Source organism: Anabrus simplex, chromosome 3, assembly GCF_040414725.1.
Source record: "Anabrus simplex isolate iqAnaSimp1 chromosome 3, ASM4041472v1, whole genome shotgun sequence".
Classification (NCBI taxonomy): Eukaryota; Metazoa; Arthropoda; class Insecta; order Orthoptera; family Tettigoniidae; genus Anabrus; species Anabrus simplex.
In genome coordinates this window covers 12,948,383-12,973,167 of record NC_090267.1, presented here as the reverse complement: position 1 = coordinate 12,973,167, position 24,785 = coordinate 12,948,383, and the positions used below count along the sequence as shown (strand labels likewise).

The 24,785-nt window shown below is 40.6% G+C and overlaps 1 protein-coding gene across 1 annotated transcript in view; it reads left to right on the top strand.

The window, feature by feature from the left end:
- LOC136866940 (zinc finger protein 782-like) overlaps positions 1 to 20,997 on the top strand; it is a 105,525-nt gene extending 84,528 nt beyond the window's left edge. Inside the window, exon 4 of the mRNA XM_068226951.1 lies at positions 19,926 to 20,997. Coding sequence (XP_068083052.1) covers positions 19,926 to 20,955 — 1,030 coding nt within the window. The 3' untranslated portion in view covers positions 20,956 to 20,997. The remainder of the gene's footprint in view (positions 1 to 19,925) is intronic.
- Positions 20,998 to 24,785: the final 3,788 nt, after the last annotated feature.

Here is a 24,785-nt window from a genome sequence, read left to right as displayed (position 1 = left end):
AACTTGCCATCATCCATATTACATAAAATACATTCAAACATAAACAAGGTTACTAACCTGCTCTCTCTCGTCTCCTTTCCTCACTTCAGTGTTGAAGAAAGATTTACAATACACCACTCGTTCTGCCCCTACTTCCCCCTCCCCTCTCCATGGTACAGTATGCTAGTTTATACCCTGCTTCGCCTCTCCTCTGCGTGAACAGTATGCTATACCCGAAGCTTTCCATTTGCCTCTCCACGGCCACAGTTCTGAGGTAGCATTTGGTGACAACCGGACTTGGCTTTGGCAGTCTAGATTATGTCATTACTTGTTCCTATTATCACCTAATTCTCTATCATTGACAAGTTTACGCAACATAAACAATACTGTACATATATACGCATGTGTTAAGTGATTTGATAGAATCTGAGGACGTTCTTGTAGAACAAAACGTGTCATTCTTTGTACAAAAATGTTTATGGTGTAATAATTTATATAAAAATTGTTTCTGTGTTGACAGACTGAGGATGTTCTTGTAGAACAAAACGTGTCATTCTTTGTACAAAAATGTTTATGGTGTAATAATTTATATAAAAATTGTTTCTGTGTTGACAGACTGAGGATGTTCTTGTAGAACAAAACGTGTCATTCTTTGTACAACAATGTTTATGGTGTAATAATTTATATTAAAATTGTTTCTGTGTTGACAGACTGGAAAGGTTTTTTGTTACACCTCCACGAGAGGTGCGGTTTGCAGCGACTGGACATCTTCGATGGTTATGTTACTTCTATGAGCGCAGGCTCAACCAAAAGTCACATGTTAAAATGACAGATGAGGAGGCCTTCCAGTTGTTATACATTTAATACAGTATTTTTTCAATTTCCTCTATGTTGCACGACGCAGAAAGTTCTTATGGCGTCAGTGGGATAGGAAAGAGCTAGGCGTGGGATGGAAACGGTAATGGCCTTGATTAAGGTGCAGTCCCACGTTTGCCTGGTGTGAAAATGGGAAACCATGCAAAACCATCTTCTAGCCTGAAGACAGTGGGGTTTAATAATAATAATAACAACGTTATTGTCTGAAAATCTCATTAACTACTTATGGGGTTTTCAGAGCGCCAGCTTGCCGGAACTTAGTCCCGCAGGCATCCTTTTAAGTGTCAGTAAATCTACCGACACGAAGCTGACGTATTTGAGCATCTTCAAATACCACCAGGCTGAGCCAGGTTTGAACCTGTCCATTTGGGGTCAGAAGGCCAATACCTAAACCATCTGAGCTATTCAGCCCAGCGACAGAGGGGTTTGAACCCACTATCTCACGAATGCAGGCTGAGAGCTATGTGACACAAACCACATGACCACTCCCCTGCTAAATAATACAGTGGTAATTGACCATGTAGACAACTTGCTTGTATCAGCTCCTAGTTTGTCCACATCATTCTTGAATTCTGTCACCTACCTCAGTGCTGGTACATCTGTTTCTTAGTCGCAATCCTAATCGAGCTAGTCTAGTTTGAAGTGGTGCTCCATGTTGATGTTGGTCACAGCCGGTGTCACTACACAATACAGCCATAATATCTGTCCAGTAGAATTCTGCTTTTCTACTTAAATATCAGGATGGTTAGCAGGCCACTGTAACTGAGCCAGTACAATGTAACAGTGATTTCCGTGGTCCGCAGAGGGAAAGAAGCGTGGGGGATGAACCGAAGATCAAATGTTGACAGTGAAATCTACTTTCTTACCACTGAGTTATTTGACAACAAAGACAAAGTTTTAACAAGGCGGATATACAACAAGGGGAGGTTAGAAGCTCTATAAATTACAATGGGGAATAAGTCCCCATTTCTTACATGTCTTACAGTAGAGATTAGGCCAAGAGGTCTTCAAAATTACAATGTTTTAGGAATAGGCAAACCTTTGTGATTTATGTCCCTAGTAAAGTGAACTAGAATATTACACAGTACCCTAAAGACACCTTGGCTTTCCAAAACCGTATTCCAAGAGGAATCGAACCCTCCAATTAGAGTTTCCTTCACATCGGAAGGGTCCCCGAGCCTGACAACAATTGATGTGTTACAATTTATAATGTCCTTTTTGGGTCAGTATTTTACATTAAATGTAAAAACACCACTAATTACATAGATGAGGATACACCTGCCTTCGAAACATTAAAGAGCATTGACAGTTGTTACCCTCGTATCAAGACAGAGCCTCATATAGAAAGATGGATCCAGAAGTTACTGAAGCCGAAGCCCAGCCAATAACAAGAAAAGGAAAGATAAATTACGGGGCCAAGAACTAACTGAAATGTGGAGACTGAATGCTCACAAGTGCTCCAGTTTAAAGAAAATAGAAAACCGCAAGGTGTTATAGGGCCTAATGACACTCTGGATATGCCATGCTTTTTGGTGATTAAGGAAAATACGGTTAAAGGCGAAGAAAAGGAAAGAGATATTTAACTTAAATACCAGAACATAAAGAGAAATAAGGAATCACGTGTACCCACTCCTACTTCCTTATGTTTTAATGAAGTCCCCATAGGGATAGAGAAACTGTCCAGAAAACCTACATATTCTGTTAAAGTAGAAAAAGAAGATCCTAAATTAAAATTAATGTTGACAGAGATCCACGTAACCATTACATGCTAAAGGGCAACGCTTGAATCTTCCCTTATTTTATTATTTACTAACAAATGTACCCGTGCTTCGCTACGGTATTCTGCAGTGTATACGGATATCGAAGTGAATTACTGTTCATGCAGTGAATAAGTTTAAAAAAAATGCATGTCTTAGCGTTATCCACAAACAGGAGGGGGAGGTTCCCATACGTTGTTTCCATTGTAAAGTGCGAGTTGCGGAAATGTGATAACGGAGGGCTCACTGTCCTACTGCCATTCACAATTTAGTAGGTAAGTTTTCATTATAATGGGATGCCCTATTACCGACTGCGCGGTCACAGTCGATTTGGGGAGTTATTAGAATGGCACGCGCCTTTTCCTATTTCCAGACAGATTACATTTGAGGAGCTCTTCATTATAATAGCTGGCACCTTTCCTACTGCCAGTCAATATTCCGTTGTGCTGTTATCGTTATCATGACAGGCCCCTTTTCTTAATGATATTCACACCGAGTTGCTGAGTTTCCGCTATAATAGCAAGGCCAAAATGCCTATGCGAGTCACATTTTAGATGGGTAAATTTGTTTATAATGGCGGGCACACTTGCCTACTCCTTTTAGAACGAAATTGCATGCTCTTTCGATTTCTGGCAGTAAAATCGAGAAGGGAATCATTAATTACATTGGTAGTCCCTCCTTACTAATCCTGGTTACAAAGGAGTTGGAGAAGGATCCCATTCCTACTGCCAGTCAAAGTCGATGTATAGAGTAATGATAACAATAGCAGACGACCTCCTGCTGAGAGCCACTATCGATGTAAAATATCAAGTATAGTGGCAAACACACCCTTACATCGCTACAAATCGACTTTATTGTATATATATATATATATATATATAGATCGACATATATATATATATATTGAAACGATAACACCCTACGAGCATTCACGTTTCATTCTTTTATTAAGAGAAGCTCGCTAACACCCGACCGTAAGCCTTTAAAACTTGCGCCGAGCGCACAGGCATAATGGGAACTGCGAGCAAGTTCGCGACGTTCCAGAACACCGGCCAAGGACAAGCGACGTCACGCAGAAGGTTCCTTCGTGTTCCATTGCTGCATGAACGCAATATAAGCGAGTCGCCAGCCTGGGGTAAGGCAGAATGTAAGCAGAGAGCCTGCAGTAAAGCAGAGAGAGTGTGCGGTATGCGACGGCAGTGTGCTGAAGGCAGAGAGTGGAGTGAGTCGGCAGTAAGCCGTGAGTCAGCGAGTGTGTGCAAGTAAGCACGTCGCAACATAATTCGTCTCTCGGTCCGGCTGTATATTTGAATTCATTTAAAGACTGTGTTCTCACATAAACTGTGCCAGCTTTGAATTCGTTTAAAGACTGTGTTCTCGCCAGCTTGAATTCATTTAAAGACTGTGTTCTCACATAAACTGTGCCAGCTTTGAATTCGTTTAAAGACTGTGTTCTCGCCAGCTTGAATTCATTTAAAGACTGTGTTCTCACATAAACTGTGCCAGCTTTGAATTCGTTTAAAGACTGTGTTCTTGCATTAATTGTGTCAGCTTTGAATTCGTTTAAAGACTGTGTTCTCGCCAGCTTGAATTCATTTAAAGACTGTGTTCTCACATAAACTGTGCCAGCTTTGAATTCGTTTAAAGACTGTGTTCTTGCATTAATTGTGTCAGCTTTGAATTCGTTTAAAGACTGTGTTCTCGCCAGCTTGAATTCATTTAAAGACTGTGTTCTCACATAAACTGTGCCAGCTTCGAATTCGTTTAAAGACTCTGTTCTCGCCAGCTTGAATTCATTTAAAGACTGTGTTCTCACATAAACTGTGTCAGCATTATTTCATTTAAAGACTGTGTTCTTGCATTGACTGTGCCAGCATTGATTTCGTTCAAAGACTGTGTGAAAGCAGCGGTAGTATTTCTAGCCAGCCTCAATTTCATTTAAAGACTATGTCTTTCCGTTGGACTGTGTTGCATTATGATCTTAAGTGCCAGTGTTAATCTGAAAATCACGACGTACGGGAATTTGGACTGTCATTTATTTCAACAAATGTATTATGCTGGTGGAGTACAGTGCAGAGACTGTACTCGATAAATTTAATTTTCTTTATGAAGTGCTTGATCACCGTACCTCGGAAGGTTCTAGATTGTTTCATTTGCGTATTATTCCAAATACGAACTGTGACTCTAACTTTATCCTTGCTGCTGTGGGAACTATTTCGGCGTGCTTCGCCATAGGGAAGTGTCACACCAGTACCCCATGACGTCAAATGTGGAAGCTCCACATTTCCCCGTTCCTGCCTCTGGTTCGAGTCATCAACACTAATACAAACACCAACGACGGAAGACAACGCCGACGCCGACCGCAAGACGACGCAGCCGCCGCGGGACAACGTCCTCTTCACGCCCTCAGGGACAAATCTACAATTCAGCTATAAAAGGTGACATAATTATTTGCCTATTTATTGAATAAACTGAAGGATCCACTTAATCATGAATTTTTCTTTCACTACCCTTCTCTCTTACTCTCTTAGCATGGGCCGTACACGCCTTGTCGTTCCTCATGCTCTCCGATAAACTGAAGTACGGGCGTTCCTGTTACAGAGAGAAGGTAGTGAATAGTGGCACCCGTGACGTTGGGGCCAGATTAAAGAGAGTAAAGTGATAAAAATTAACTTTGAAATCAGTGATATCTTAACTTACCAATTCAAATAAAAGTGCATAGTACGTACGTTAATTCCAGTTCAGTGAATGTGTTAAAATTTTACGAAGTTCAATTCAATGACTTTGACGAAATTTTAAACTTTTGGCACAGAACTCTGATCAAGTTTATGGCACAAGTGATTATTTTTCTCTTTCTCTTGCTATGTAAAACATTTCAGGCATAATATTCATGCACAGGCTTATATAAATTTTGATATTTATGTTGGTGAAATTTTGAACTTTACCATTGGACAATAATGGTGATATTTAATTTTATGCACCAGTGTTTGATATTTTGTGTTGGTGAAATTTTGAACTTTACCATTGGACAATAATGGTGATATTTAATTTTATGCACCAGTGTTTGATATTTTGTGTTGGTGAAATTTTGAACTTTACCATTGGACAATAATGGTGATTTTACGTATGAGGTGAATGATTGTATTTTCTGCATTTTGTGAAAATAACGACATTAATATGGAAAATATACTAGCTGCCATCGAGGCTTTAAAAATCAGTCTAAATGACAGGATTACGGAAAGTAACACTAATCTCGGGCGTAGGATTGCTGAAACTAATAACACCTTAGGAGCTCAACTTAAAGAATCTAACAATACTTTAGGAGCTCAACTTAAAGAATCTAACGCGACCCTGGAAGCCACTAAGTCTAGTATAGGTCAACTTAGGGAGGCTAATGAAGCAACTAATCGTAGTATCACTCAACTAAGGGCGGCTAATGAAGCAACTAATCGTAGTATCACTCAACTAAGGGAGGCTAATGAAGCAACTAATCGTAGTATCACTCAACTAAGGGAGGCTAATGAAGCAACTAATCGTAGTATCACTCAACTAAGGGAAGCTAATGATGCCAACATTGTAAAATTGACAGAATCTGTTGATCAAAAATTTGCGGAAGTTAATAATAATTTGGAACGTAGGCTCAATAGTGCAGGTGCCGAAATTGAAAAAAGATTTAAAGAATCTAACAAAAGAATGGATTCTAAGTTTACGGAAATAAATGAAAGATTAACTCGTGACTTAGAAACCATTAAGCAAGATATAAAATCACAAGTGGCGGAGGACTTAAAACTTGCTTTCCCGTCTTCTTCTCAGGAAGTCCTTAAAGAAGTAGAAAGCTTAAAGGAAGAATTTCAAGAGTCCCATGCTCAATTATCTCTTGCGCAAACTAAAATCGCGTCTATTCAAGACAAACTTCATGAATCTGTTAAAAATAATTTCATGAAGTTGGGAAACGAAATTACTCTTCTGAAAAGTCAGCAAGAGGAGGCCGATAAACGTGTCAAGACTCAGTTAGATAATGCTCATACGCAGATTACTCGTATCTGTCGCGATGTAGCAGAAGTCAAGACCGACATAGAGAAGGAGGTCAAGGAAATTGAGAATTCCGTACAGGGGAAAATTAAAACCCTAAAACTTGAACTCCAAGGGGGTATAGAAGCTCTCAACAGCAAAGTATCACAAATCGAACAGGATGTTTCATCATCTAGCCTTCACAACACTAGTGGAGAATCCATGAATGTTTCCACAATTTTTAAAATAACTGAGGAAAAACCAGCCAAATTTTCGGGGAAAGAGGAGTATACTGCTAAGGAGTTTCTCCTCAACCTCGAAGAATTCTTTCAAGAAAATCACGTTAAGACCGACCGTCGTTTACGAATAGCATCTCGATTGTTAGAAGGCAAGGCGTTAATGTGGTTTACCGCTTTTAAATTCAGTATTAACACTTACGAAGAATTTAAGGAAGCCTTACTTAGACGATTTTGGAGTGCTGAGGCTCAGCACCTGATAAAACTTCAATTATACTCTAGAAAGTATAACACGTCCGTCAATTCCTCGCGATATTCAGATTATCTCATATCTCAGCTTAAAAAGATGCAGTTTTTCGACCCTCCTTTACCGGAGCAAGAACTTATTCAGGTCATAACGCTGCAATTTCCACCAAATGTTCAGGAAATATTGGTGGCAGCAAACGTCCAGGACTTGGAGCAGCTCGATGATGTCCTGAGGAAACTCGATACTGCGCACACTCAGAGCGCAGCAAAAGCAGGTCGAACCAAAGAAACTACAACCAACTTTACGGAAATGAAAACTCCGGTTCAAGTAAATCCAGAACCGCGAGAAGAAAGAGAAACTCGCCGAGATATTCCGTTTCGGTATAGAAGATCTAGGAATCGCCCCTACGAAGGGAGGGCTAAGTTTCAACCTGGACCTTCATGGAGGCAGGCAGCTAATCAACCCAATGATAATAGGAACTCCCAGCGGGAAGAATTAGAGAAACGTTGGAGAGAGACTACGGAATATGTAAGAAATAAGAACAGGGAAGAGGGCTTACCTGGAGCAGCTTGTTTGGAATACCAGGCAGAGATACAGAGAAGAAATGAGAGAACGGAAATGGATCCAAGAGCTACGGGTACAAAAAAAAAACTTTGTCGAAGCAATAAAGAGACTGCCTGAAAACCCGGAGGGAGGAGAAGTAGTATGTAGCGCACTCATTAACCATTGGTATTTAGAGGATGCAGATTTACTATATGAGGATTCAACACCACGACAGCCTCAGATACAACGCGGCTTACCGATCATTATCATTAAGTTAGGCAATATGATTGTCCACTCTCTAGTAGACTCGGGATCGCAAGCCTCACTAATTTCGCAGAAATTAATAGATGTGGCGCAGGAGACGACCTACATCTCCATCTTGCCGGTTGCTCAAGTTAAGGTTAAAGGCATAGTTCCTGACAAAGCTATTAAATGCAAATTCCAGGCGTTTCTTGAGTTAGAAATTGGTGGTGTTAAGTTCCAACATCTATTTTTGATCTTGACGCAAATGAAATTTGACTTAATTCTTGGATCATACTTTCTCATTCAACATGGGGGAATCATTGATTATCCTGCTAATGTGATTAAATTTTTCCACGTCGAATCTGTAGGGCTACAGTTGGTTACTTATAATGACGTGAAGAATCCGGAATGTGAGACCCCGGTGGGCATAGTAGAAGGCAAGATGAGCGAGGCTCCGCCTGTCGAAGAAAGCGTCCACGAAGAGGGGCGACCCGAGGAAGTGGGACCCGTAGAGGACCAGATGGCGTCCATTATCGATGATGAGTTTAACGAGGACCACTACAACTTCACGCTGTACGCCAATGTAGCTGAAAGCCCAGATTACGATGATGATAAAGTAATAAAGGCAATCCAAGAGCTTTTTAAGAAGTTTCCAGATGTATTTTCTGAGAAACCTGGAGTCATTAAGGGTTTCAAGCACCACTTAGATGTTACTGACACATCACCTTATAAGAAACGGCCTTATCCGATACCCATGAAGTACTTGGAAGAAGCACGGGTCATCATTAAACAGATGGAGAATGATGGAATCATATCAAAATGCGTCACACCTTACATTAATCCTCTGGCTGTAGTGAGAAGACTGTTCAAGTTTTTTGAAATACTTTACAAGGAGATGAGCGAAAAGAAAATCGCCCAGCAATTTTCTTTTTCCCGAGCAGGGGGGGAGATGAAACGGTAACACCCTACGAGCATTCACGTTTCATTCTTTTATTAAGAGAAGCTCGCTAACACCCGACCGTAAGCCTTTAAAACTTGCGCCGAGCGCACAGGCATAATGGGAACTGCGAGCAAGTTCGCGACGTTCCAGAACACCGGCCAAGGACAAGCGACGTCACGCAGAAGGTTCCTTCGTGTTCCATTGCTGCATGAACGCAATATAAGCGAGTCGCCAGCCTGGGGTAAGGCAGAATGTAAGCAGAGAGCCTGCAGTAAAGCAGAGAGAGTGTGCGGTATGCGACGGCAGTGTGCTGAAGGCAGAGAGTGGAGTGAGTCGGCAGTAAGCCGTGAGTCAGCGAGTGTGTGCAAGTAAGCACGTCGCAACATAATTCGTCTCTCGGTCCGGCTGTATATTTGAATTCATTTAAAGACTGTGTTCTCACATAAACTGTGCCAGCTTTGAATTCGTTTAAAGACTGTGTTCTCGCCAGCTTGAATTCATTTAAAGACTGTGTTCTCACATAAACTGTGCCAGCTTTGAATTCGTTTAAAGACTGTGTTCTCGCCAGCTTGAATTCATTTAAAGACTGTGTTCTCACATAAACTGTGCCAGCTTTGAATTCGTTTAAAGACTGTGTTCTTGCATTAATTGTGTCAGCTTTGAATTCGTTTAAAGACTGTGTTCTCGCCAGCTTGAATTCATTTAAAGACTGTGTTCTCACATAAACTGTGCCAGCTTTGAATTCGTTTAAAGACTGTGTTCTTGCATTAATTGTGTCAGCTTTGAATTCGTTTAAAGACTGTGTTCTCGCCAGCTTGAATTCATTTAAAGACTGTGTTCTCACATAAACTGTGCCAGCTTCGAATTCGTTTAAAGACTCTGTTCTCGCCAGCTTGAATTCATTTAAAGACTGTGTTCTCACATAAACTGTGTCAGCATTATTTCATTTAAAGACTGTGTTCTTGCATTGACTGTGCCAGCATTGATTTCGTTCAAAGACTGTGTGAAAGCAGCGGTAGTATTTCTAGCCAGCCTCAATTTCATTTAAAGACTATGTCTTTCCGTTGGACTGTGTTGCATTATGATCTTAAGTGCCAGTGTTAATCTGAAAATCACGACGTACGGGAATTTGGACTGTCATTTATTTCAACAAATGTATTATGCTGGTGGAGTACAGTGCAGAGACTGTACTCGATAAATTTAATTTTCTTTATGAAGTGCTTGATCACCGTACCTCGGAAGGTTCTAGATTGTTTCATTTGCGTATTATTCCAAATACGAACTGTGACTCTAACTTTATCCTTGCTGCTGTGGGAACTATTTCGGCGTGCTTCGCCATAGGGAAGTGTCACACCAGTACCCCATGACGTCAAATGTGGAAGCTCCACATTTCCCCGTTCCTGCCTCTGGTTCGAGTCATCAACACTAATACAAACACCAACGACGGAAGACAACGCCGACGCCGACCGCAAGACGACGCAGCCGCCGCGGGACAACGTCCTCTTCACGCCCTCAGGGACAAATCTACAATTCAGCTATAAAAGGTGACATAATTATTTGCCTATTTATTGAATAAACTGAAGGATCCACTTAATCATGAATTTTTCTTTCACTACCCTTCTCTCTTACTCTCTTAGCATGGGCCGTACACGCCTTGTCGTTCCTCATGCTCTCCGATAAACTGAAGTACGGGCGTTCCTGTTACAATATATAGATCGACATAGGAAGTATATACATGTTTACAAAATCGCAAACCTTCATTTACAGATTAACTGCTGCTAAGCGTTACATTATATTGTCGAACGGATTGTACCGTAATAGGCATCGTTTAGCGGTCTAAATGCTTGGTCTTTAGATACTGTCTCCTGTCTCATCTATATATGTGTAAAATTGAGTTAGAAACGTTGAATTGAGTGAAATTTTATAAGGTTTTATCACAGTGCATTACTTTTGGGTACCGGTACTAATATGACTTCTAGAAACATAGAATTCGGCTCACGTATGGTTACTGGGTGGGTCAATGTTCGTGTAGAATTAGATGATTCTACCTTTCGTAAAAGTGATTCGAGCTACGAATTATACGTGTACAAAGAGAAAAATGTAGGTATAATCGAGAAATCGAGACAAATCTAACATATAAGGAACAGAGAAATGACGAAACGTCATAGGATCAAAGTCGTATATCACTCCAAATTGAACTGAGATTGTTCCATCCGTTTTGTGATACGACTTACCGTTCAGCCGCGAAATACCTCGAAACGAAGGTCTGCACGGACATCAAAATTGCCTCAATATTCCGAAATTTTGGGGGGGTAAGTAATTAAACATTTAAAGATCATCGAAACTTTCCGTCGTTTACAGGCTCTGGCGGACTGTGCCTCAGTCTTTCTTTGGGAGAGGGCTTAAAAATGCCTCTGAGGTCATGATTTTCGGAAGGTGAAATACGTAAGTGCAGTTTGATTTTTCACGCTGGAGGGATAAAGTCTACGTGAAAATCGATACCCCTTGTGCCAACGAGTGGCAGATTGTTTTGGTATTTCGCTCCGATCAGTGCAGATATTTAAAGTGGAAAAATGCGAAAAATTCGTGTGCTGATTTGTCGACCCCGTCTTACAAAAAGTGGATATCGAGCGGACGTTCGAGTATTCAAGTGGATAATTTTACTATTGAAGTAATTCGCAGGTCTATTCACTCTTTCTGGTAAAACTGTTTCGAACTATTAAAAAACTGAAGGAAAAACTTGAAAACATATACCGGACTTCCCATTTATGTCATGTACAAAGCTTCGTCAACTGATTAAAGGCATGGGTTTCAGGTTTAAGAAATTAAACAAAAAGCCTGTCCTTATGGAATCAGTAGCTGTTGCTGCTTCATGGCATGCATTTTTAAGAAAAGTATGGCGTCTCCGAGAAAGTGGGGTATTACACAGATGAGAACTGATGTCGTCAGTCACATGTTTAAATATGCCTGGCAAGAAAACCTAATAGAAGCGTTGGGTTATAAAACTACGGCAGGACGGGGAGAGGCCTTTAGAACCCCATCTGGTGCCAGAAAAACGGTTTTTTGGATGGGGCGGAACTGCTTTGTAGGAAAGAAAACGATTGGAGACTGTCACAAGCAGATGAATTCTCGGCATTTTGAGGAATGGGTTCGCAAGATTTTAATGAAACTCCCACCGAAATCGGCTATTGTGATTGATCGGGCACCTTACCATAGGATGCTTGACCCGGAAACGAAAAACCAACGATTGCTTGGCTGAAGACTAATATTATTTCTTGGAGGAACCTTTCTCTGCCTCCCGATGCCCGGATTAATCACGCTAAGCCTTATTTTGCAATTCCACAAAACAGACTTACCAAATTACGAAATAATTGAACCAAGATGTTGAACTGGAGTGCCTGCCTGTCGCGCATTGCGAGTTAAATGCCACAGAACTCACTTGGGCTTACGTGAAAAATAAGATATCAAGTGTTAATATGGCAAATGCACAATAAAAAGGAAACCGTGAAAATATAATCGGACATCTGTGTGAGGAAACGTAACATTCCGTGAAACCTGAACTTTGGAAAGGGTGTGTAATGTACGTAAAATAAATTTAGATTTATTATTGGGAGAAATATAATTTCTCAGCCTCTAATTATTGATATTGAGGACTCGGATTCCGAAAGTAACAATGATAATTTCCATTTCAGTGATGATATATCAGATGTAGATGAATAAATGACTTACGCAAACAGATGCTTACATTGCAAATAGTATCCATTATACAGACTGTATATACATTGTACATAATATTCTAAATTTGCAAAATACGAAAAAAAATCTGTAAAAATAAAATAACACTTTTCAAGCTGCCGTTGGAGGTCCAAAGCCCTGACGAGAAAAGCTGATGGGAAACGTAAAAACTGTAATTATGCGGAAAGTTAAATAGAAACTTTCACTGATTTAACACCTAAGTGCCAGAATATAAGTGAACACGCTCAGACTTGCGCTAACTGGTACCCCTGGCGAAAGCAAGCTCATTTCATGCCAGAGCGCCAATCGTTCGCTTTCAAATAAAGTGCAGAAATCACTGTACGTTAACTTTCTGATGACGTCAATCTCGATTTCGGAAGACTACCCAGCATCAAACGGACAACCTTTTACAAAAACAATAACTTTTTTGCCAAAACGTGTAAAGCAATTAGAATTCAGATATATATTTAAAATAGTGCATTCCATAATCCTCCTAAATTTTATGAAAATCGGACACCGCGTTTTATGTAATGGTACTTCTAATTTGGGTTAACAAAAAAGGGAAAGAAAATTGGTACTTTTTGCATTCCACCTAATATAACTTTCATGAGAAACATAATAAAATGTGCAAATACCACCAAAAACTGCATAATAAAACAAGCTTTTCGATGCTGTGATTATATTTTAGATTGATGCACTGGTTCAAATTTTAATAGCGTTTAAACTCGACCGCACATACTTTCTGCGCCGACAGTAGGTGTCGACAACCTCCACAGGTTATGTCAGAAGATATGGACATCTGGTAATTGGTCGAACAAGTGGTGCCACTCCATCTTCGTACCACCGTTCAAAAAATTTTCTCCACTTGACTCACTCATTCATTCATTCATTCATTCATTATTTATTTATTTACCATAAACCTTTACAGTATCTATGGAAGGCCACGGGAAAAGGACAAGCCCCCTACACGTAGTGCCCCCTGACCTTTGAAATAATCAGCTAAATCCTAAACTAAAAACAGTCATACACACTATTTACAGGTAAAGAAGTATAGCCTAATGTGTACATTTTTCTCATTTATACAACCTTTCACTCTCTCATTCATTCCTCCACATATTCACCTGCATTTTCTCACCGCATGTGCTTCCTAACATGACAACTATATTTACATTTCTACATTTAATGTTGGTGGTAGATCGTTCCAAATCCGTGCTGAACGACCAAAGAAACCTAGTTTGTAGGACTCAGTTCGCGCAAAGGGGATATAAGACACACCCCTTTGCCTCTACGAACGGAGCTATAGGATAAGGAGAGTCGAGGGAATGGTGAAAGGTGAATGGCCCCTGTGAGGGACTTGTGTAAGAAGGTGACGTCGCTTTGTTTACACAAGGAGGCGATTGACGGGAGGGCAGGCAGGTAGGTCTTCTTGTTAATTAGTCGTTCAGCGCGACGTTGGATTCCTTCTAGTTTGTGAAGGTTAGCTGCAGTGGTAGGGTGCCATGCGGGTAGACCATACGTTACTATAGGTCTCACTAGTGTCAGGTAAGCCGCCCGTATAGCATTTGACTTGCACCCACGGAGGCTTCTGTGCATAAAACCGAGACCCTGGCAGCTTTGCATCTCACTTCTTCTGTTTGTGTGTTCTATTTTCGTTGTTCAGAAGTGGTTATTCCTAACAAATGCATGGTTTTAACTCGCTCAATATGTACATTACTAATGTGATATATACATTCTACTGGGTGAGACCTACTTAACCTAATGTATTTACATTTGCCAGCGTTAATGCTGAGACCGTTGACGTAACACCACACCGCTATAGTGTCCAAGTCCGACTGTAACCTCAGACAATCATCTGCGCATTGTATATCCCTGTACATTACAGTGTCATCAGCGTACTGAGCTATGGTTGAGGTCACACATTTAGGTAAATCAGAGACAAATGCATTAAAAAATAAAGGTCCGAGGACGGTGCCTTGACATACTCCTGAGGTTGCTTTAACGAACTCCATCAAACACAACACGTTGTGTTCGACCCTCGAGAAATGACCGCAACCATGGCAGTACACTTCCCCTATCATTCATCTGTCTTAATTTTAACAAAAGTCGTTCATGAGGGATTTGATCAAAAGCTTTAGCCCAGTCCACAGCCACGCAGTCAACCTGAACAATTTTAGATTTCTCCAGAGAGAACTGCCACTCATCAATAACCTTTCTTAATAAAGTATTACAGGATCTTCCTGGAAGAAAACCGTGCTGGCTTTCACTTAGCAGATTACCTTCCCGGAAGTATTCCCGTATATTAGAGGCTCCCAGTCGTTCCATACATTTACATACGTGGGATGTGAGAGACACGGGCCGATAGTGCTTTGTCCCCTTTCTTGAAAATCGGAACTACATCAGCACACTTCCAGTCTTGAGGCAGTGATCCACAGTGAAGCGACATGTTGAATAGTTCGCAGAGAGATGGTGCCACTAACTCAGCGCAGTGACGGAGAATACGGCTGGGTATTTCATCAGGGCCGCTCGCCGCATGGGGTCGAATCCTCTTCAAACTTGCTAGTACCTCAAGTTCCGAGAAGTAGAGGCTGGTGAGAGGGAGGGGCGGTACGGGTGTATTGGTTATATACATGTCCCCGGCTGATTGTTGCTGGAAGAAATTCTCTTGAAATTTTTCACTGAAGGCTGAGGCAATGTCTGCGGGCGTGGAGGTGGATTTCCCGTTAGCTTGGTCCACGCACCAGAAACATGTGTTTTTCCAGGCGAGCAACAAAGAGTCTACGTCACAGGTTGATAAGGAGGTTGGGGTGGGTAGGTGATCAGCAGTAAGGTGGAGAGGGATTTCCAGTCAGCTTTCCTGAAGTTATATTGAGGCCTGGATTTGTGTTTGACAGGTTTTCTGCAATCTAGGGTAGCTAGAGTTGCCTGAATGGCCTGGTGATCACTGAAGCCGGGTATGACTTCAACTCGAGATACGGAGGAGGGATGATTGGTGAGAAATAGATCTAATATAGAACGGGATGTTTTGGTGATACGTGTTTCTTCTAAGACAAGCTGTTCCAGAAAGAGATCGTAGAACGCTGTGAGGAATGTGTCTGCCAATGGATTTCCAGGGATGGTAGCGGAATCACGGGTCCATATTATGTCCAGGTTGAAGTCCCCTGTGAGGTAGACGGCAATGTACTTGTGCTGAATGAGTTGCATTCGCCTTAGAGTTTCCAGTCATTCTTCATTTATACAGGGTTTGGATTTCGGGGCCCGATATATGCTACCTATCAAGAATTTGTTGCCCCTACATGTCACCTGCAGCGATAGAGCTTCACTGTCAGTCTCCAAGTATCCTAGTCGGATTGGTTGTAGTTCCGGTCGTATAGCTAGAACACCCCCTCCAGACATCCAGGTTCTATCCTTCCTGAAGACCAAGTATGGTTGTGGAAATACTTCACCGTCATAAGTAGCACTGCTCAACCACGTTTCACAGACACTTACGATTGATGGTTTGATACTTGCCAGTGATGCTCTTATCTCCTGCTGTCTCCTATAACCCTTTATACTACGGGCATTAAATGAGAGAATGGTGATGTTTCGGGAGCCCTGTACACTGGTAACCGAGTCATTACTATTTACATAATTTACTTTGGAACTTCGAAGAACGAGTCCGATGGAATCGGGAGACAACACTTCCAGCACTGCCTAGACGACAAGCCACGTTTAATTTTATGGTAATCAGATGGAGATATTTTTGGCGCAGGTCTTACGCGTCTAGATTTCACACGACACACACTTCACGTACAGCTGATTGATGCGGCCCTTAGAACAGCAAATATGACATTCTATATTGCTCACGTTTCTGTTTGGAGGTCCTGGATTTGTTTCTACGTCTCCATACGCAGCTACTGTCAGGAGAATGAGGTGAAATGTTTATGAGGGTAGTCTGGCAACCCTGCGCTTCGCTTGAAGCGCACTGAGAGTACCAGCGGTCACGTACACATTTTCACTGGCGCACCATGTTAAGCACGATATTTTACAATGTTTCACTATTAGCAAATTCTCTTGGAGGATTGAACCGCTAGGACGCTCACTGAACATCCCATCGTTAAAGATCACTTTGTTATTTCCACACGTGACGCGTTTAACCACTATAAAGAACAAGAAAATACGGAGCACTTGGAACACTACATGTCGACCTGCTGTCATTTTGCAATACTATGCAAACTATGGACCGAGAGCCCTCATCTCCCATGCCGGTAAAATCATGCTCACGGTGCTGAACGAGAGGCTGAAGATCTTACTTGCACTAATATCCGAGGAACCAACGTGGGTCGTCTCAGGCAAATGAACTCATGGTCAGGTCCTAAACATCCGGCAGCTCATGGAGAATACAAGGGATGTTCCTGGGCTTCGTGGACTAGGAGGAAGCCTCGACAAGGTAAAATGGTCAAAGCTCTGGGCTGTGCTCATTGAGATGGGTACGCCGAGACATTTAGTGTGCCTGATTCAACAGTTGTACTCTTCGAACACTGTTACAGTGGGAGTTAATAGCAACTTCTCAGACATCTTTTCTGCTACTGCTGGAATGCGACAAGGTTGCATTCTTCCTCCCCCTCCTATTTAATTTATTCAGTGAGTACATTATGAGGGAGATTCTCGAGTATTGGGGTGACGGAATCACAGTTGGTGGCAGGAATGTTAACAATCTCAGATTTGCGGATGAAACTGTGATAACTGCAACAGATGATCATGAACTAGAATCCATCATGCGGAGATTAGACGAGCGAAGCAGAGAATATGGTCTTGTAATCGACAATAAAAAGACCAAAGTGATGATTATAGATCGTTTTAATAACAACAGAGACGCGCGGCTGTGAGCTTGCATCCGGGAGATAGTAGGTTCGAATCCCACTATCGGCAGCCCTGAAGATGGTTTTCCGTGGTTTCCCATTTTCACACCAGGCAAATGCTGGGGCTGTACCTTAATTAAGGCCACGGCCGCTTCCTTCCAACTCCTAGGCCTTTCCCATCCCATCGTCGCCATAAGACCTATCTGTGTCGGTGCGACGTAAAGCCCCTAGCAAAAAAAGAAAAATAACAACAGACCTGCCATAACAAGAATTGCAGATTATGAGGTCAGTCGCTTCCAGTATCTATGATCTATTGTCACAAATACCGGAGACTGTGAACCTGAGATTCGTAAGAGCATTGCGATTGTGAGAATTTCAACAGCAAAACTTACTCGCATCTGGAAGGACACCTCCATCACTTCCAAGACAAAGCTCAACCTGATTCGAACTCTGGTTTTCCCTATCGCAGCCTATGCAGCAGAAACTTGGACGATGAAGGATTGATGCTCTAGAAATGCGGTGCAGTAGGAGATTACTGCGAATACCATGGACAGCACACCGTACTAATGAATCGATCCAGCGACAGCTCGGCATCAGAACAAGACTGTCGATCTTTATCAACCAAAAACAACACAGATATTTTGGGTCATATTGCCAGAAGACAGGAGGCAATGGAAATACTTGTCATAGAGGGAAAAGTAGACAGCCGAAGACCTAGAGGACGTGCACCGTTAGGATGGATGTACCAGATCAAGACCTTGACCAGTATGACCAAGCAAGTCACTATGTACTCGTAGCAGAACACAGCAAGTCTCCAAACATATCGGTACACAGCCTCCACAGCAACAATAATAACAACAACCATATAACGTGCATAGACGAGAGAGGTGTTACCACCAACTGTTCTAAAATCAAACCCTGTCTCGCTATATATATAAATCTTACTGGACTACATCAACAGTTGAATTGCACAGTACTCAATTTTTCAAATTTTAATGACAAGAGTTCTTATAACATACCAATACAAAGTATATCAGCCATAGAACATTCTCTATGATCACCTAATACAACTTAATGAACACAAGAACTACAAGAGGATTGAAGAATGAATGCTACGCAACATGACCTCAAATTTTAATAGACTTTTTTTAAATATACTATGTTTTAATGTGTTTAATGTGCTATAATTTTTAGTGTCTTATGATGTGGCCTATATATTATACTCATGTCCAAGCACACTTAATAGGTTTTAGTTTATTATAACCAGCACCGCCTTTAATCAGAGATATTTTAATGCAACATACTGCAATATATTTTACTTCCATGATGGCCAAGAGAGGCCGAAACCGGTACTAGTGCAATAATTCATTCACAATAAATAGTATTGATCGGTGGAACATTTTTCTTGTCTATTACATTGAATCCAATCAATACGGAATATGAAACTTATAAATAATAATATCTTAGGTAAGCCATGTTATGTAAGTTCCTCAATGCGATGAAGGGCAAATTCGAAGTTGCAAGTGGAGAGCCCTTCAGTGATCTCACGCCAATTATCCCCATAACAGAAATGTCACTGAGCCTGTGGCTGCGCGGTTTGTGTCCCGTAACTGTGTGCTTGTATTCTGGAAATAGAGACTTAAACCCCACTGTTTTCCATGGTTTCCCGTTTTCACACGACCAAATGCCTGGGCTGTAACCCTTGCTTATCATTTTTGCCATAAGAGCTATCTGTGTTGATGTGACGTAAAGCAACTTGTAATAGAAAGAGCAATGCATCCTATATAGTAGCCACCGTGTCATTTCCCGTGTTTAAGTCCGATGAGAGCTGTAGGTCGTGAGATATGTTGTGAGCCTCTGAAGCAGTTTTCCAGAGTCAATCCAATAAGAGCTATATTGCCTAGTAGCCCTTGCACCATCTCTGAAATCGAAGTTCAGTAAAACAAAATTATACTAATAGGTATTTTCAGTTTTTAGTTGTGTTCTCCTGAGGTAAATCTCGAGAGTTAGCCCCATGAGAGTAACGTATCGAAGCTATTTTGTCTAGTAGGATAGTTAGATTAAACGTGGGGTCGTATCCAAGCCTATAAAGTTAAGCTTGTACTCTTCTGCAGCTTGGTCATGCATCAGTCTTATATTTGTAAGATTAAGGTATGTTACCTGAAGTCTAGGAGTTTGGTTGACCTTTCACACTTCAGCATCGTAGTTGTGTCTGCAAGGTTTAGTGATCCTCTGAGCTTAAGCTCGGTGTCCGACCCGAGTAACGTCTCAATTTCGAATGACCCGTTGGGTGACGTCACACACCGATATCGCCGCACACAATTCAACTCTTCCATGATTTGACGTCACATGTCAGGGAGCCGAAGTGTGCTTGGTTCTAGTCTGTAGCCTACCTGCTTGTTGCAGTACTGAAAGATGGTATTAAGGAATGTATCAGTATCTATTTTTATCAATCTCTCTTGAATTTGTACTAAATGATTTCATTTTCTCTGAAGTTGTAATTTTTTATATATTTTTCAGTGAGGAGAATACTGATGTAAGGGCAGTCACTAGAAGGAGTCGTCTGAGGCGCAGTGCTCTTACTGACACACGGTTACGACGTTACTGCTGCAATGAATGCGGTAGGAAATTTCTTCAAATGTATCATCTTAAACAGCACATTTTAACACACACTAAGGAAAAGCCGTACCGGTGTACGTTATGCACAGGGACTTACAAGTCTGAGAAAGGATTTCAATTACATATGCGCCTTCACTCCCGTGTTAATCCATTCAGCTGCAGCCATTGCAATGCTACTTTCTTCTGGGAAAATAAACTTCAAATTCATATGCTATCTCACTCTGGAGTAAGACCTTATATATGTACAGTGTGCTCGGCAACCTTCAGACGTCCAAGTTCCCTTTATAGTCACAAGCTAACACATTCTGTAATTAGACCGTATCCCTGTTACGATTGCGGGAAGACGTTTTCCTTTCCTAAGGATTTAAAACGCCACATACACACTCACTCTCTGAAGCGGCCCAAACCATACAAATGTGGACTTTGTGAGAAGGCTTTTACTAACAAACCTAATCTTCGAGATCACTTGCATGTGCACTCAGGACTCAAACCATACTGTTGTAAGGAATGCACTATGTCTTTCCCGCATCGCGGAAGTCTTAAATTTCATATGTTAAGTCACTCTAACGAAAGGCTTCACTGTAATGAATGCAATGATACTTTTTCTGACAAAAGTACTCTTAGGACACACATGGTAACCCATTCAGCATTAAAACCCTACATTTGTACAGTATGCAAGTTTACTTCTGCACGAAAACAGGGACTTAAAAGTCATATGGTGACTCACTCTGGAGTTAGGCTGTATTCCTGTAATGAATGCAATCGTTCTTTCTCTTGGAAGGGTACCCTAAGAGATCACGTGTTAACTCATTCTGCGGAAAGGCAGTACTGTTGTGATTTATGCAGCAGTACATTTTGTCGTAAGAGTGATCTGAAAAAGCATATTTTAGCTCACTTCAGGAAAGATGGCGGGAGACTCTCCTTGTTCTAAAGACCACAATGTTTTACGTGTTTTGTAGAAATTCGTATTAGAAATAAAGCCTAATCAAATCTATCTTTTCCTTTATTCACTTCGTTATTCTGTACAACTGACCACGATTTACCGACAAAATCAAACTTAAATTGATCGCACTACTCAATAGGGCGCCTTCTAGTAACTGAATATGAGTGTGATGTCACATATTGAGCGCAAATTTTACCTTACTTTGAAGCGCTACTTCATGAAAACTGCGACGGTTATTTTCGAGATCTTCAATGCAACAGGTCAATTGTGACCTTAATCTGAATTGTTAGTTACAGTATGTAGCAAAGGGAATGGGTAAGAGGCGAGTCTCAAGGTTATTTTTCACTTCTGTACACAACGGCTGCCGCATCGTTTAGCGAGTAAGGTCCCCAGGTTCTCATCCTACTTCCACTCTTGAAGATATTCATTTCTTTCATATCTTTTTTCTTTCCTATATTTTTCTTACCTTTTTCAGAAATACTTCATTTTGAACAATGATACACCTGGAAGTTGGCCTGTGCTTTATTATTATTTTTTATTACTATTTATTATTATTTATTATTTTTTCTGGAGAAAAGAAGCTTACCAGCCTGTGCTAGTAATAATAATTTTACTTCTACTAATTCACAAAGCCACGAAGGATGGAAGGAAGGAACTAATTAGAAGGTGAGTGGGATTGGCAATCTTTATCTCTGATTTAGAACTTTGACAGAAATAGACACTAAGGTCTCCTCGTACCTCATTCCCCTTTAACACTAATTCACCCTCAACAGTCAAGAGTATCAAGATATGCAACTTACGCAGGAAATGAAATATAATTACAATGTAAGTATATTGAGAAGATTTATTAATACGTTACTGGATAACCTAAGAACCCCACGAAAAAAAGCTGTTGAATGCTTAGTCTATATATCTATTCAATAAACTAATCAAAATGTTCGTGGATTTCATAATAATTGAAACTACTTTATGAAATTCAATTACAATCCAACTGACCACAAAAGCACACCTACTCCCTTCGCTCTCTCCTCTAGCAGTACAACACAACGAGAATGGGTTGCATTGAGTTGCGTCATTCAAGAAGGACAGGAATTTCTCGTTCTGAAATTGACCAATAATATTTGGTAGATGTTGGTATGTAGGAATAATGAAAGATTACACTGCATCCCTTACTAATGGGAAGAGTTAACAGCAATACATAGCGTTCATAAATGGATTCATCCTTAACCAGAGTAACATTAATGATGTTTTGTCGAACCCTCAAAAATATTCCCTCACAATCAGTCGTTATTGACACGGCACTAATTTGTCCATAGTAAGAAGTTCTGGACACCAGTGGGATCGGGACCCACAACCTCCCATCAGAACAAAGATGGCTTGGGCCACCATAGCTCAATTGGTAGTGCAACCGACGCAAAATCGGGAGGTTGTGTGTTCGGTTCCCACTGGTTTCTGGTTGGCCATATTTGTTCTGTACTTAACATCTCTTCAGCACGTACTATATGTACGTAACACGACCTAATAGTTTGAAAGTCGCTTTCGATTACAATGCGGTCGTGAAAATTCAATATTCATTGACTTGGCCCTCAACGGGCAACTTAAATGCACTCTACAGTGTGATGGCAGTTGTACCAGACCTGTAGCTTAGATCCTTTCTAACAGAATAAAGATGCCCTAGACCACCATAGCTCAATTGGTAGAGCAACCGCCGTGAAATAGGGAGGTTGTGGGTTCGGATTCCACTGGTGTCTGGTTGGCCATTTTTGTTCTGTACTAAACATCTGTTCAAAACGTACTAAATGTACGTAACACAACCTAATAGGTTGAAAGTCGGTTTCGATTACAATGTGGTTGTGAAAATGCAATATTCAAAAATAATCATTCATATTAGGATTTATTTTTGGTCAACTTCTATCTCACTATTCACAACTAATGCCTCATTTTGTCATCATGATATGTATTTCCAACCAATGAAACATCGTTATTGCTTAATAAACACTATCGATCCGCATCTGCGTCAGTACTTCAGTCTTTCTCATTCAATATGTCATTCATTTCCATTATATCCTCGTACCATTATATTCATATTTCATTTCTATAATTTTCATCCTCACGTATCATCTAATATTTCCATTCTCATATTTCACTTCATATCTCATGCAATACTTCACAACATTTATTGAATACAAGCTACATTGATGCATATCAATCTTCATATTTAACAAAATAAGTCTATCATCGAATCAATGTCTTCACATTTGACATCAACGTGTGTTCTTTCTATCTTTATATACATATCTAACCCCTTCTCACTCATTTATGACAACATATAACCTATATTTGTTAAAATAATATCCTGCATTTCATTTAAAATCCTATAGCATTTTACTCTCAAATACTTCAGACATGTTACGGCATGGTTCACCATGACTCAGTAATATCGTAGACATTACACTATCATACTATTTTGTCACTTCCCTAACTAGAGATGGTATTATTATTTTATAAAGACTGCCTATTTCCTTCATTGTAACGACACACTGTTAGGTTACTCGCGAGAAACTGTCTTAATTTTATTCGTTTCGAAAACATATACGATTTACCATATATTAATCAAATGCAATCTATCATGTATAGAAACTAGCGATTAAATTCATATCTCTACGAAATTTATCTTCTCCTTTGGCCACCGGGATTGTCATTTCCGGCTAGCCTTCAGTAGCCTTGGTCAGCCTCGAGGTTCCGCCGCCAGTCACCGGGATGTTCTCGGGAATGCGGCTCTCCCGTGTCCGTCATATTGGCTGGATTTTCCCCGAACAGTCGGCCCACGTTGTTCTTACAGGTCCATGATGTAGTTGTCTTGCGCAATTTAAAGATAGAAGTTCATAGAAGAGATTAGTTGAAACATCGTAACATAAGTAAAGCCTTCTGACATTACAATGATATCGAGAATCGGTTTAATAGACGTTTATCTCTCTAATTTTATGCAGACCTTCAATATGTCCGCTTTTGCTTTATTCCTTTTTAATGAATGTAACTGTTACTTAAGTTAGTGTATATAAATGGCGTTTTATAGCCGATTCCTTCTTTCACGAGCCCAAGGCCTATTCTGTGCCTTCCTCTTAACACTTGGCTGATTGAATCTTAAAGTATTTCACATATTTAGCATGAATGTATTAATATTACTACAGTAATTATACGTTGTTCTCGCGTATAATTGCAATATATCCTTTTCTTATTCCGCTGCTACTATATATATCAGTTTCAGTGCTGTAAACAAGTTGTTTCTTTCTTGCCCGAAGTTCGTCCGCTTTTCATGGATGTGTATTCATTTGTAATTCATTTTATATTAGTGCTTGAGTTGACAATTCGAACAGTAATCTGTCTTATGCACTGCTCTGCGATCGTGGCCATTACTCTTTCGTGCTACTCCGCATTTCCTTGATATTCTATCACTTTATGCACAATGTTTAATTTCACTAGTGGAAATGGCATGCAATTCCACTCAAATAAATTGCTCTTAGAACAATGGAAACGGTACCCTTCTATCAAGCCAATTATTAGTTTCACAAATAAGTCTAATATACTCAGAAGGAAGGCATTCACAGAGTTTGCCTGCAGCACATGTTAAGCGGACTGGGTTGTAATTATCGACACCTTTTCCTTTGCACCGGTGGTACTATAGCAACTTCCCATTCATTTGGTATAGCTCCTTCTTGGAAACAGTAACCGAATAAATACTTCAGTTATGATGTTAAATCCCAACACGAAGTCTATATTAAATCCCCAAAAGTCTTATTAATTCCAGCTGTGTTTTC